The sequence below is a fragment of the Rhodamnia argentea genome, chromosome 3 (genome assembly GCF_020921035.1).
Source record: "Rhodamnia argentea isolate NSW1041297 chromosome 3, ASM2092103v1, whole genome shotgun sequence".
Classification (NCBI taxonomy): domain Eukaryota; kingdom Viridiplantae; phylum Streptophyta; class Magnoliopsida; order Myrtales; family Myrtaceae; genus Rhodamnia; species Rhodamnia argentea.
Window position 1 is genome coordinate 19,398,533 of NC_063152.1, and position 12,030 is coordinate 19,410,562.

The 12,030-nt window shown below is 41.1% G+C and overlaps 1 protein-coding gene across 3 annotated transcripts; it reads left to right on the plus strand.

The window, feature by feature from the left end:
• The first annotated feature begins 820 nt into the window (after nucleotides 1-820).
• On the plus strand, nucleotides 821-4,484 carry LOC115754338 (pentatricopeptide repeat-containing protein At4g20770). Of its 3 annotated transcripts, XM_030693335.1 has the most exons (3): nucleotides 821-3,255; nucleotides 3,636-4,002; nucleotides 4,201-4,484. In XM_030693335.1, exons 1-2 carry the CDS (start codon nucleotides 871-873, stop codon nucleotides 3,651-3,653), a joined length of 2,403 nt encoding a protein of 800 aa, XP_030549195.1. In that variant the 5' UTR covers nucleotides 821-870; the 3' UTR covers nucleotides 3,654-4,002; nucleotides 4,201-4,484. The 3 variants fall into 3 exon arrangements, with proteins under 3 accessions (XP_030549195.1, XP_030549194.1, XP_030549196.1); XM_030693334.1 differs by having other exon boundaries at nucleotides 821-4,002; XM_030693336.1 differs by lacking the exon at nucleotides 3,636-4,002 and having other exon boundaries at nucleotides 821-3,621.
• Nucleotides 4,485-12,030: the final 7,546 nt, after the last annotated feature.

The window sequence follows — 12,030 nt, forward strand, 5'->3', positions numbered from 1 at the left end:
AGGCCATTGTAATACTTAAAACTCGGTTCACACATTGCCATATGAACGCATTTCATCTACCGGACTTTGTATATATAAACAGGTGATTAGTCACATCGGTCTAAGCACTCAATAGTCATTAGACAATCACCCAATAATTACACAATAATCATCCAATAATAATTAATTAATAATTAATTATCTCGACTATAACTAATTGATATAATTATTAATTAATTACAATTGTAACTCTTTGCATTTATTTTAATTAATAAAACCCACTTTAAATAATTAGCCGATCTAGTTTAACTAATCCGAGTTTCGATTATCATCACCACAATATTTAACTATCCCGATTTTAGACAAATAAAGCAATTAAAATTTAAATAAATATATCTAGCACCCATTAATTATTCTAATTGCAGTTAATTTCATTTACTCTAATTCTCGAATGCGGTTAATCCCCTAATCAGAGTTTAGGGGTCGACTCACAAACTCCGGTGGTCGATGGCGACGATGATGGTCAAGGTCCGCGGAATGGCAGCGACATGAGTTCGGGTCTCGGTCTTGGCGGTACAGGTTGGGTCACGTTCGGTTCGGATTTCGGGTCAATAGGCTCTCGGACCAGTTCGGGTTGGATTCAAGGCAGCTCTTTGCAGGGTTTCGGGTAATATGGGTTCGGATCGGGTTCAATTCAAGTCAGCTGGTGGGGCTTGAGGATTTCGGGTCAGACTTTCGACGGGGCTGGCAGTGGCTTGGGATGGCTAGCCGGCGTCTTTGCTGCCTGGCGACGGGTTGGGCTAGCATTGGTAGGGGCTCCCCCTGCATGTATCACCGAACAGCAAAAAAGTCTCTCTTCCATTGGAACATTGTCGGGATTGTTTCTTTTTAATGCCTCTTCATCATGAGAAATCTGCCGTGAGCCAAAGACGAGAACATGGAAATACCCGCAGCTTCAGAATAATGCAACTTCAGAGCACGGGCGACGCCCATCTCCCAAGCCTCCTGCGATCCTGCATCGACCATAAATCCTACTCGACTGGCAAGCTCCTCCATGCCCGCATCCTCCGCCTCGGCCTCCTCAACGCCACCTTCCTCTGCAACCGCCTCGTCGAGTTGTACTCCGCATGCAGCAAGACGAGGTACGCTCACTTAGTGTTCGACAGCACGCCCCATAAGGACATTTATACATGGAATGCGATTCTGGGTGCTTATTGCAAGGCTGGAGAATTGCAATCCGCGCGCCAACTGTTCGACGCAATGCCTGAAAGAAACTCCTTCTCATGGAACAACGTGATTAGCTCCTTAGTCAGAAATGGGTTCGAACAGGAGGCCGTGGACGTTTATCGTTCCATGATATGCGAAGGTTTTGTGCCTACTCGTTTCACTTTGGCCAGTGTGTTCAGCGCCTGTGGTGCTTTGTTGGATGTAGAGGTTGGCAGGAGGTGTCATGGGCTTGCTTTAAAGATCGGTCTTGAGAAGAATATTTATGTTGGTAATGCTTTATTGTGTATGTACGCTAAGTGTGGGCTCATTGAAGATGCCATTTGGGCTTTTAGAGATTTGCCTGATCCCAATGAGGTTTCTTTTACGGCAATGATGCATGGCCTAGCGCAAGCTGATAGAGTTCCAGAGGCCATTGAGATGTTTAGATTGATGTGCAGACAGGGAATATGTATTGATTCCATTGCCCTATCAAGTGTTTTGGGTGTTTGTTCTAGTGGGGAATATGATGAATCTTTCCTAGATAGTTGTGGTGGTGGGCTTTCGTGCATACTTCAGGGCCAGCAAATGCATTCTCTCATGATTAAACTTGGCTGTGGGAATGATATCCACTTGAGCAACGCAATAATTCATATGTATGCAAAGAATGGGGACATGGATAGCGCCGAGCTGATGTTTGGTAATATGTCAGAGATTAGTGTAGTTACTTGGAATCTGATGATTGCTGGGTATGGTAACAAATGTGAAAGTGACAAGGCGATAAAACATATGCAGAGAATGCAGTGTTGCGGTTTTGAACCGAATGAAGTCACCTTTATAAATGTGCTTGTGGCATGTGTAAAATCTGGGGATGTTGAAATGGGGAGTCAAATTTTTGATAAGATGTCGTTTCCCGCAGTTAGTTCCTGGAATGCCATGCTGTCTGGGTATTTTCAGAGTGGGAACAACATTGAGGTGATAAAGCTCTTCCGAAAGATGCAATTTCTTGGTGTGAGACCTGATCGAACATCTTTAGCTATTATTCTTAGCTCATGTGCAGGGCTTGAGGTTTTGGAGTTTGGGAGACAGGTGCATGCAGCCTCCCTGAAGGCGGCCGGTGATGCAGATGTATATGTTGCCAGTGGACTCATAACCATGTACTCAAATTGTGGAAAGATAGAGCTAGCAAAGCTCATATTGCGTAAAACAACCAAACTAGATAGTGTTTGCTGGAATTCAATGATGGCGGGCCTTGTGCTTAATTCCCTGGACATAGAAGCTGCTGTATGCTTTAAGCAGATGCGGCAAATGGAGATGCTTCCTACTGAATCTTCTTATGCTACCATGTTGAGCTGTTGTGGCAAATTTTCTTCTGCATTTTATGGGAGGCAGGTGCATGCTCAAATAGTTAAAGATGGATATACAAGTGATGTATGCATAGGAAGTGCTCTTGTTCGTATGTATTGTAAACATGGTGACATAGAAGGTGCTCGGAGGTTCTTTGATATGATGCCCTTTAAAAACACTGTTACATGGAATGAGATGGTACATGGATATGCACAGAATGGCTTTGGACATGAAGCTGTTTGCCTCTATGAAAATATGATTGGTTTGGGCGTGAAAGCAGACAGCATTACCTTCGTTGCTGTTTTAACTGCCTGTAGTCATGGTGGGCTTGTTGATGCTGGAATCAGTATATTCAATTCGATGTGGCAAGAACATGGTGTGGAACCTCTTTTGGATCATTACGTATGCATAGTCGACTGTTTGGGACGAGCCGGGCGCTTCAATGAAGTGGAAGTGCTCATAGATAAGATGCCATATAGAGATGATCCACTTTTGTGGGAGGTTCTACTTAGTTCTTGTAGGGTCCATGCTAATGTGAGTTTAGCCAAAAAAGCAGCTGGAGAACTTCTCCATCTGGACCCACAAAATTCAGCACCTTATTTGCTTCTTGCCAACATCTACTGTTCATTGGGAAGGTGGGATGAAGCAAGGGCAGTGAGAAACCAAATGAATGATAACCAGATTGCTAAAGATCCAGGCCACAGTTGGATTGATATTAAGCATGACGCACAAACCTTCCTCTAGTATAATTGTAAGATGGTTGAATACAAAATTGAAACATGTTAACCTGTCAAAAACAGAATGTGGTGAAGCAGTTCTTGGGCGACTATTGTTTTCCAAAGATTTGGCTGGCAAGAGGCCAAGAAGCATGAGATGATTAGATCAGATACAGTCTTGCAGACGTCCGGTGGAGAATTGCACTGATCTCTATTTAAGCAACTGAGTCTCAAACAGGTTTAGATCAGAAGCAGTCTTGCAGCCATGTGTGGGTGAATTGAACTGATCATATCCTATGTAACTGGGTGTCCTGCCAAAAAGGGAATCATCACCCTATCCAGAATAACCTCATGGAAAACCAAAAGGCACATCAAGGTATTAAGCATGAGACACAAACCTTCCTCTAGTATAATTGTAAGATGGTCGAAGACAAAATTGAAACATGGTAACCTGTCATAAACAGAATTAGGTGAAGCAGTTCTTGAGCGACTATTGTTTTCCAAAGATTTGGCTGGCGAGAGGCCAAGAAGCATGAGATGATTCGCTCAGATACAGTCTTGCAGACATCCGGTGGAGAATTGCACTGATCTCTATTTAAGCAACTGAGTCTCAAACAGCTTTAGATCAGATGCAGTCTTGCAGCCATGCGGGGGCGAATTGTACTGATCTATATCCTAAGCAACTGGGTGTCCTGCTGAAAAGGGAATCATCACCTTATCCAGAATGACCTCATGGAAAACCAAAAGGCGCGTCAAGGTATACGGATATTCTCTGTTGACATTGGCAGACAACTTGTCTTTCTTTCTGTCATTTTGACAGCTTAGTTACTGTAGAAGCAAGTCATAGTTTGTGCTATAATTTCATACTTTTGTCAATTTGCTTTTTTATTATTGCTGTTTAGTTTTACTTGTGATAGCTGACAACTCAAGCATATTACCTCAAAAACAATTTCAGCTTGGTGTGAAGGAAAGCTTGATGAATAAAGCTGTAGCAGCACTTAGATCTGGCCATCTCAGTCTGAAACTCGGAAGAGAAATGGTTTTTCAAATCCTGAGAGAGTTTTTTAAATTCTGATATTGGAAGGATGCAGTCTTGTGGCACAGCTGCACTAGAAATGTTACTCACCTTGGTGCCCTTGGATGAATGAAGTGGAAAACATAACTCTGGTGGGGTGTTACCGACTCAAGACCTTAAAATTGAGTCCTTGAGTTGGGGGCCCATGTCATAAAGGCTTCCTACAGTACCACTCGTCAATTCTCTTTGCTCTCACTCCCTATAGATCTTGTAGTAGTAAGTACTCTCTCTGGAATGTGCCCTCTCTATGGTCTTCACTGTAATAGTTGTATTATTCATACAAATCTTTCTCTGATTGGATGTGGTTTCTTTCACTTAAAGTCTGGCTCAGGAGAACTGCTTCTGGGCAACCTTGATGCCATAGAGTATTTATCATCCGAAGCAATCTGTTTTGATGATCTTAAGCTTCAAAATTTGTGGGAATATAACAAAAAAAAAGGGCCTTTTGTGGGTGTCTTCAGGAATTAGGTAGTGTCCACCAACTTTCATCTTGACGAAACGGTTTATTTATTGCACCCACATTGATATGCTTTTTCCCCTATTTTGAGAACTTGTGACCTGAACAAGTCAAGTATGGCCCTTTCTGAATTGCCAGCCGTGTTTACTCCAGCACCAAGGTTTACACAGGTCTAATCAACTCAGAAGATCTAGCTTGATTGGTCCTCTATTGATTAGGCTACCTGACATTCAAGTGCTGTAACTGGGAAGTAATGATGAAACTTATGAGGGGCATTTTAGAGTCTTATGAGAAAATCTATAGTATGGTAGTTGGCCCGTAATGCCTCCCTTTGTTTGCTTGCTGCCTCCTAGCTCAGAATGCTTATACCCTATCAACTTCAGTTATCACATTTGGTGCCTCCTGACGGTTCTTCTATATACCTTTTCCTCAGACTTTAAAGCTAGTTGATAGGCCATTTTCCACATAAACCTCGACCTAAAGTCTTTCAGTAGTGCCCTTAGAATCTAAGCCTTTTGAAGCGCCGGTAGTAGTAGCTATGGGTAGGAAGGAAAAGATGCTGTCAGGTATCAATGGTTTGAAGTTGAGTGCCATCGCAGAATATCCAGAAATTGACTGTAATCTTGATGAGTATATCATAATGGGATTACCATTATACAAGATAGTAACAACTACGCTTACTTCTTTATGAAAAAAAAAAAAAACAACTAGGCTTAGTGAGGTAAAGATGAGTTCTGTTTACATGGGAAATGTGATGGGAAACATTAATTTGAGACGTTTGAACATGTAAAAGGACGACTCTGCATGCTTCCATTGGTGTAGCCACTAGCCAGTCCTATAGCTCTTTTGATATATGTATACTTACTCCTCTCCTTCTCCAACTGTCCAATCAAGTCTGCCATGAAGTATTAGAAGTTCATCAAGTTCTTCACTGAACTTGTAGAAAGCTTGCACTTACCTTTTGTAGCTTTCTGAAAATTTTAGTAGGTACTTATGCCGGACTCGACTCATTTTTGTCTTTTCTACGAACTTTGCAGGACAAACAGGCCGCGGCACACTTCAAGAACTAGGAAGAATTGCAGTGCTGGATGCTTGAAGATGATCTTGATCCATAAGCTAGTGAAGACGAATAAAATATTTTAGCAAAAGGAAACTCGTATTTAAGAATGATGGAGACAACAATGTCCAGTCGTATTCTGCAAAAATTTTAGGATCTTTATTTGGTGGCAAAAATTGGTAGACACGGTCATGCCACACAAAAATTTCTCGTCTTCAACTATACTTCTAATTTCTATCATAATATGTAAATCTCACCTCTGGTAAATTCTTCCATTCTATTTGAAACCATGACTCATGGAAGGGAGCCCTTTAATTTGCTTCATCCACATAACGTTTCCCTTGAGAATTCGCCATTATAAGAAATTACTCTCTCCAAACTAATGAGCCTATGTCTGATCCCAGCAAAGCTCCACCTCATCTCCAAAACAACATGATGATGGCTTTGCCGTAATTACGATAGGGTTCAGTTTCAATGGCATTTAATGGACTCGTCGATATGCTTACAGCTTAGAGGGAGGCGGAAGAAGGAATTTCGCCATGCCTCATATTTTTGCCAGAAGAATTGCTTGAGGTCAAAGTATATCAAATTGGATGTGCGTTACTTGCACAAAAGTAGAAACGTTTGAGTTTCGGATCACATATTTAGTTTATATGTGAAAATAGATTCTAAAGATGAAGGAATCCTTATGGCCTGTTTGGTAACACTTCAAATTCTCTTATTCTTATTCTTTTATTCCCGAGAATACAAAAAGAGCATAAATTTATTTGGTAATTTTTCTGTTCGCGGAAATAGATTTGGAACATAAACAAGAAGCAAAAAAAAAAAAGTTGTTTCTTTTGTTCTCGGGAACTAATTCAAGAAACAAGCTCACTAAAAAAAATCCAATGTCATTTTAAAAAAATAAGCTCATTATAAATTAATACTCTTCTCTACAATCATGAGTCCAACACCGGTCCCCGCCACTGCCGTCGGTCACCTATTGAGTCGCCACCACCAATCTTCACCATCATCGGCTGCCAATCTCCAACGCCGTTGGTTGCTGCCGGTCTCCACCACCACCCATTGCAGCCGCCGATCTTCACCCCCGCAATTGTCGCAAATTGTCATCGCCGTGTCACCAATAGCCGCTACCGAGCTCCACCACCGCTCGCTGCCAATTGCCTTCGCTTGTCTCCACCGCCGTCGATTACCGCCAGTCTTCACCACCGCCAATTGCCACTACTACCACCGATGGCTATCACCACCGGTCGCCAATCACCGTCGGTGGCCGGTTGCCGTCGGTCGCTACTAGTCTCCACCATCGCCCATCGCCACTACCGATCTCCACCACCACTAATCACCGCCACCGCTGCTAGTCATACTTGGTCTCCATCGCCACGGCCGATCTCCACTGCCGCCAATCACCACCCCTAGTCACCGATCGCCATAGTCGATCGCTAATTGCTGCCAATCTCCACCACCGCCTATCACCGATCACCGCCACCGGTCTCCACTACCGCCAATCACCGCCACCACCACCGATCGCAATTGCCGCCGGTCTCCATCACCGCCGTCACCACTGGCTCCACCACTACCAATCATCACGAACGCCATCGGTCGCCGGTCCCCGCCGCTTCCACTCACATTGTTATTATTAAATAAAAAATTGAGAATACAATTTTTTAGGGTCGTACCAAAAGCATTTTTGTTCTTTTTCTAATCCAAGAGTAGAAACTTTGTACGGTTACCAAACACGTTCTTTTGTTCAGAAACCATTTGCGGGAATAGAATCAGAAAATATCATTTCTACTCAGAAAATGTTCCAGAAAACAGAATTTGTTACTAAACAAGCTCTTAATGTGCTGTAAAAAAAAAAAATGCATGAAGACCATGATGGAAGCAAATTATTTGCGTATAAGTAACTTTTGATTAAATAAATGGATGATAATGTCATAGAGATTAAAGGCACAATAAATTGGTACATTCTTTGATAGGGAGTATAAAATCGATGGATTACTTTGAAACTAACTCATCTTTGATGTTTTGGTCAGACACTTCGGTTTTGCAGGATTCACTGGGCTGTATGGAGATGATGCAGTGATGATAGTTACATGATAGAGACCTGAGAGAATAAAATCGATCGGCCTGTGATGGGTCGGATACGGTAGTCTGGCCTTGATTGTCGTAATCGGAGAGGTCGATTGGTTTTACACGAATCAATTGAATTGGCCGTTCTGTCTTTCAATTCTGAAGCATAATCGCATAAACCCTGGCAGATAAATAAGCAAATTATTACTGAAATGCCACATGTCTGTATCGTTACTCATGCAAGTTTAACTGGCTAGCTTCAAACATATCTATGCCAATGATCTTGCAGTAATGTGAAACTTCATGTTGCTGGTGAATTACTCAACGAAGCAATTGAAACAGAACATAAGGAACTTGGAACGCTTAACTTGGTGCAGAGAGGAAAAAGGAGAGGTTTATTTATCTGTACTTGTCCGTGCTTCTAATAACCTTAACGCATATCGACATGCCCTCTCATTTGACAAACGACATCGCCGTACCAACGCGACAACGGTGAACAACTTCCCATTCGATGTTTCGGGCATTTGCGTCCCGCTCCTCCCCCACAGGTTGAATCCTTCAAATCTGAAAAGGTTTATTTTTATAACAAGACCAATTAGAATGTCTACAAAGAAAATGAGACGACCGCTCCAAATGAACTTAGGATTTATTTTGGTTGCTCATTTGCTGGGATTAAGCCCGGACGCATCTAGCCATTGCTGGAGGATACCTTATTCCTGATTTGGAAAAGTGCCTAAGTGCATCCACCCTCATAGTTAACATATTAAGATCATATAACTAACTCAGATCATGAATGTGAGGATGAAGAACCTCTTTTTTTTTCTCTTCTTACGGATCGCACGGAGTCGGATACATTGCCCACGCTGCTGAGAATGTTATTTCCCCTCGCTTTGAGATTTGAGGGCGCCGTACTTGACATCTCCGCAGCGCTCTTCTGCAGAAACATCTTTTGATTTCACACGCTTCAACTTCAAATTATCACCAGGACAAAAAATTTCTCCTGACCAAGTTGTAATTAGCCCATTGCTTGAAAAGGTCTTTTTTCGACAATCGCATGCAAAGATTACATGGATTATGGAAGAATTCTAACAGCTTGTTGGATTGTGTTTGTTGCACGTTTTGAGCAATATAGCTCTGATTATTTAAGAATTGTGTGTGAATTTGTATCTTCACATGCTTATTAACATTATGAGTTTTACCTAGGCTAACAATCCATTACAAATAGAGGAGGTGATGGGGTGGTTGTATAGGCGCTGCTGGTAGAATTGCAAAGTAGAGAGGAGGGTTAAGTTTAGACCTGATCGTTTCACCGCCAGCCCATTACATCGGCTGAGGCCCAAACAGGGTAGGTTGGTATCATGGGGCAAAATGGATGGGCTTGGGTAAGCCTTTCCTATCTTGGGCAAAACTTGCGCACCTTCACTTGCTCGGGCCCAAGAAGAAAATTGGGTGCCTTTTAGTTATTTATTTGACATAGAAATGTATCAAGAAAAAGTCTTAAACCTATTGCATTGATATCAAATTCAATTTTAAACCTTTTAATTGTGTCATTTAGTTCTAATTTTTTTTTTCATTTATGCCAGTTGAGTCTATCTGACAAATTTTAGTCGGAAATCATTGACGTGGACGTTAGTCGTCCTATGTGGCACGGCCAGTCTTGACGTGAATATTGTTTTTATAATTTATAATAACTATTGTGGTGCTTCTTCTTCTTTTTTATTTTTCTTTTCTTGACTCCTTTTTTTTATTAAGGGTCGGTGACCCTCGTCGACACCAGACGATGGCGTCGCGACCCTTACCGTCCCCATCCAAGGGCGTTGCCTCCCTTGCCTAGACCTTGTAAGAGCTGCAATGCCCTTGCTTGGCCCGGATTGGTGATGGCTTCATAGCCCTTACCTGGCCCGGCAGGGGTCTGCCGTGCAACCCTTGCCAGCGCGCAACAAAACAAAGAATAAAAGAAAGAAAAATTGGCAGCATGGGCTCAATTGGCCAAAATGCAAAACTTTTATGATTAAATTAACATAATTGAAAGGTTTATGACAGAATTGTCACTAATGCATAAATTTTAAGACTTTTTTTAACACTTTTCCCTATTTGACACTTCATGCAAATTTCACATTGCGTTATTTGGAGATAGGATATGGGTCTTGGGAAGGGTATAGGTCCATTCTTTCAAGGCTAGCAACCTTTGTTTGTCATGCATCTCAACGAAACTCATTTCATCTAAAGACCGAAGTGTACCACACTGATTACATCCAGTAAGTTATTAATAAGCACATGAATTCTTAAAAGATAGAATTTTATAAGAGATTATTCACCCTAACTGTTCTTTCTCTGACTTTTGTTCTACCTCTTTACGGAACGCGAGAGTCGAATCCCGCACCTATGATACTAGCATTCCCATCCTCCTAATCCCTTCACCAGCAGGTTACATGCCTATTGGTAATTAGGGTTTGCAAAAAATGTTGGCATGTCATAATCGCATTTCGCGTTGGCCTTAAATATCTTAGCATTGATTGTACATGCCAAATAAACAATTTCAGATGAAAACGCACATATTAGTGTTAATATACAAAGTTGAGCGTGTTGTGTCGTGTCATTTTCCTCCGGACTACTCTACGAGATGGAGAGCTCAAAAAGGGCCACGTAGGAGACGCGTAGAATTTCTGGTGCTTGAAACCAATTGAAGAAAAATCAAGGACTTGGTTGTACTTTTTTTTTTTTACCAATAAAAATCAATTCTTTTCTTCAGAAGCTAAAAACTAAATTGATCAAAATAAAACGTCAAGGGCCAAGGTTGAAACACTAAGGATTGATTCTGCACTTATCCCGATAAAAGATATTAAGAGAATCATAATAGTAAACTCTATTAGCTTGAAATTGACCCGAGTTGAAAAATGAAAATTTCTTCATATTGGTCAAAGCTTGAACAACTTCAACAAATAATACAGAATATTAAAATCACCGACTAAAAGAAGATGACACGACAAGAATTGTTCTTTCGACGTAGAGTTTCGTGAATGAGTGTCCTTCACATAATTGTTAAATGTACTTACTGGAGAAATATTTGATTTTCGAAATAATGATTGTATATATTACGCGAACAGTTAGTCTTGAAAATAACAATATTTTCTTATTTGATTGCTTAACAAGTGTCTTGACTCACTTAAGAATCAAACTCCTTAAACATATTGTTATATTACACATATCTCTGTGGATATTTATCTTATCTATAATGCATAGGACAAATGAAGATACTCCTAGATCAAAACCAGGCCATGGATAATTTAAGTTCCTTTCTCAACTTGGAATCTACTCAAAGTGCCATGGGATCTCCAAAACGATCCCCAAAATAAAGGCCCATTCTTGGTATTCTATAGAGTAATTATAAGTTCTCATTTGAAGCAAATTGGAGGACCACCACGTTTTTTGCGCAGAGTCCAATGCCTAATTGTTGTCCTAACCCCAAATCTCAAATCACATGTTAATCTATCCTCATGGTAATGGCGATTCCCAACGTGTCTTTCATCTTCTCAATGTGAACCAATTTCATATTTTCCAATTCCCATAATCCTTAAACAGGGTTGGAGTCCCTAGGCAGGAGCTTCCTTAGTTGATACAACATTACAATGCAGATCATGGAGACCACATCTTGTGGTCCTGTTTCTAGGACAAGTAGGGGCAATTTGAGGGTTGGTGGGAATAAATAATGTTAATTCATAAAAAAAAAAACCCTTTTGAATTATTAAAAAAAAAAAATCATAAAGAACCCCTCATTAGTTATTCTCTCCTCAATTCCTCTCGAGAATAAGAGGGCACCATCCAAAGGATCAGCATAAGTGGCGGTAGATTTATGTGCTGCTTCATCCCCATGGCCAATCAAGCCAGCACGTGCGAATCATTTGATTCTTATGTGCTCCCCATTAATGCCGATTCATCAAGTCTAGCTGTTCTTTCCATGTTGGAACAAAAAATGATAGAGGCATAATGTACCTTTTATCTTTTAATTAACTATGTTCATTAAAAATGAATATTTTATGCGACAGCGAATAGCGCGACGTTTGAAGCTCAAAGAATTCTACCCTTCCGTCTCAATTATCTTTCTTTATCTCTACTAATGGCGATC

Excerpts from the sequence above, each read along its gene's own strand:
- LOC115754338 (XM_030693334.1), top strand. The coding sequence starts at position 871 with ATGCCTCTTCATCATGAGAAATCTGCCGTGAGCCAAAGACGAGAACAT.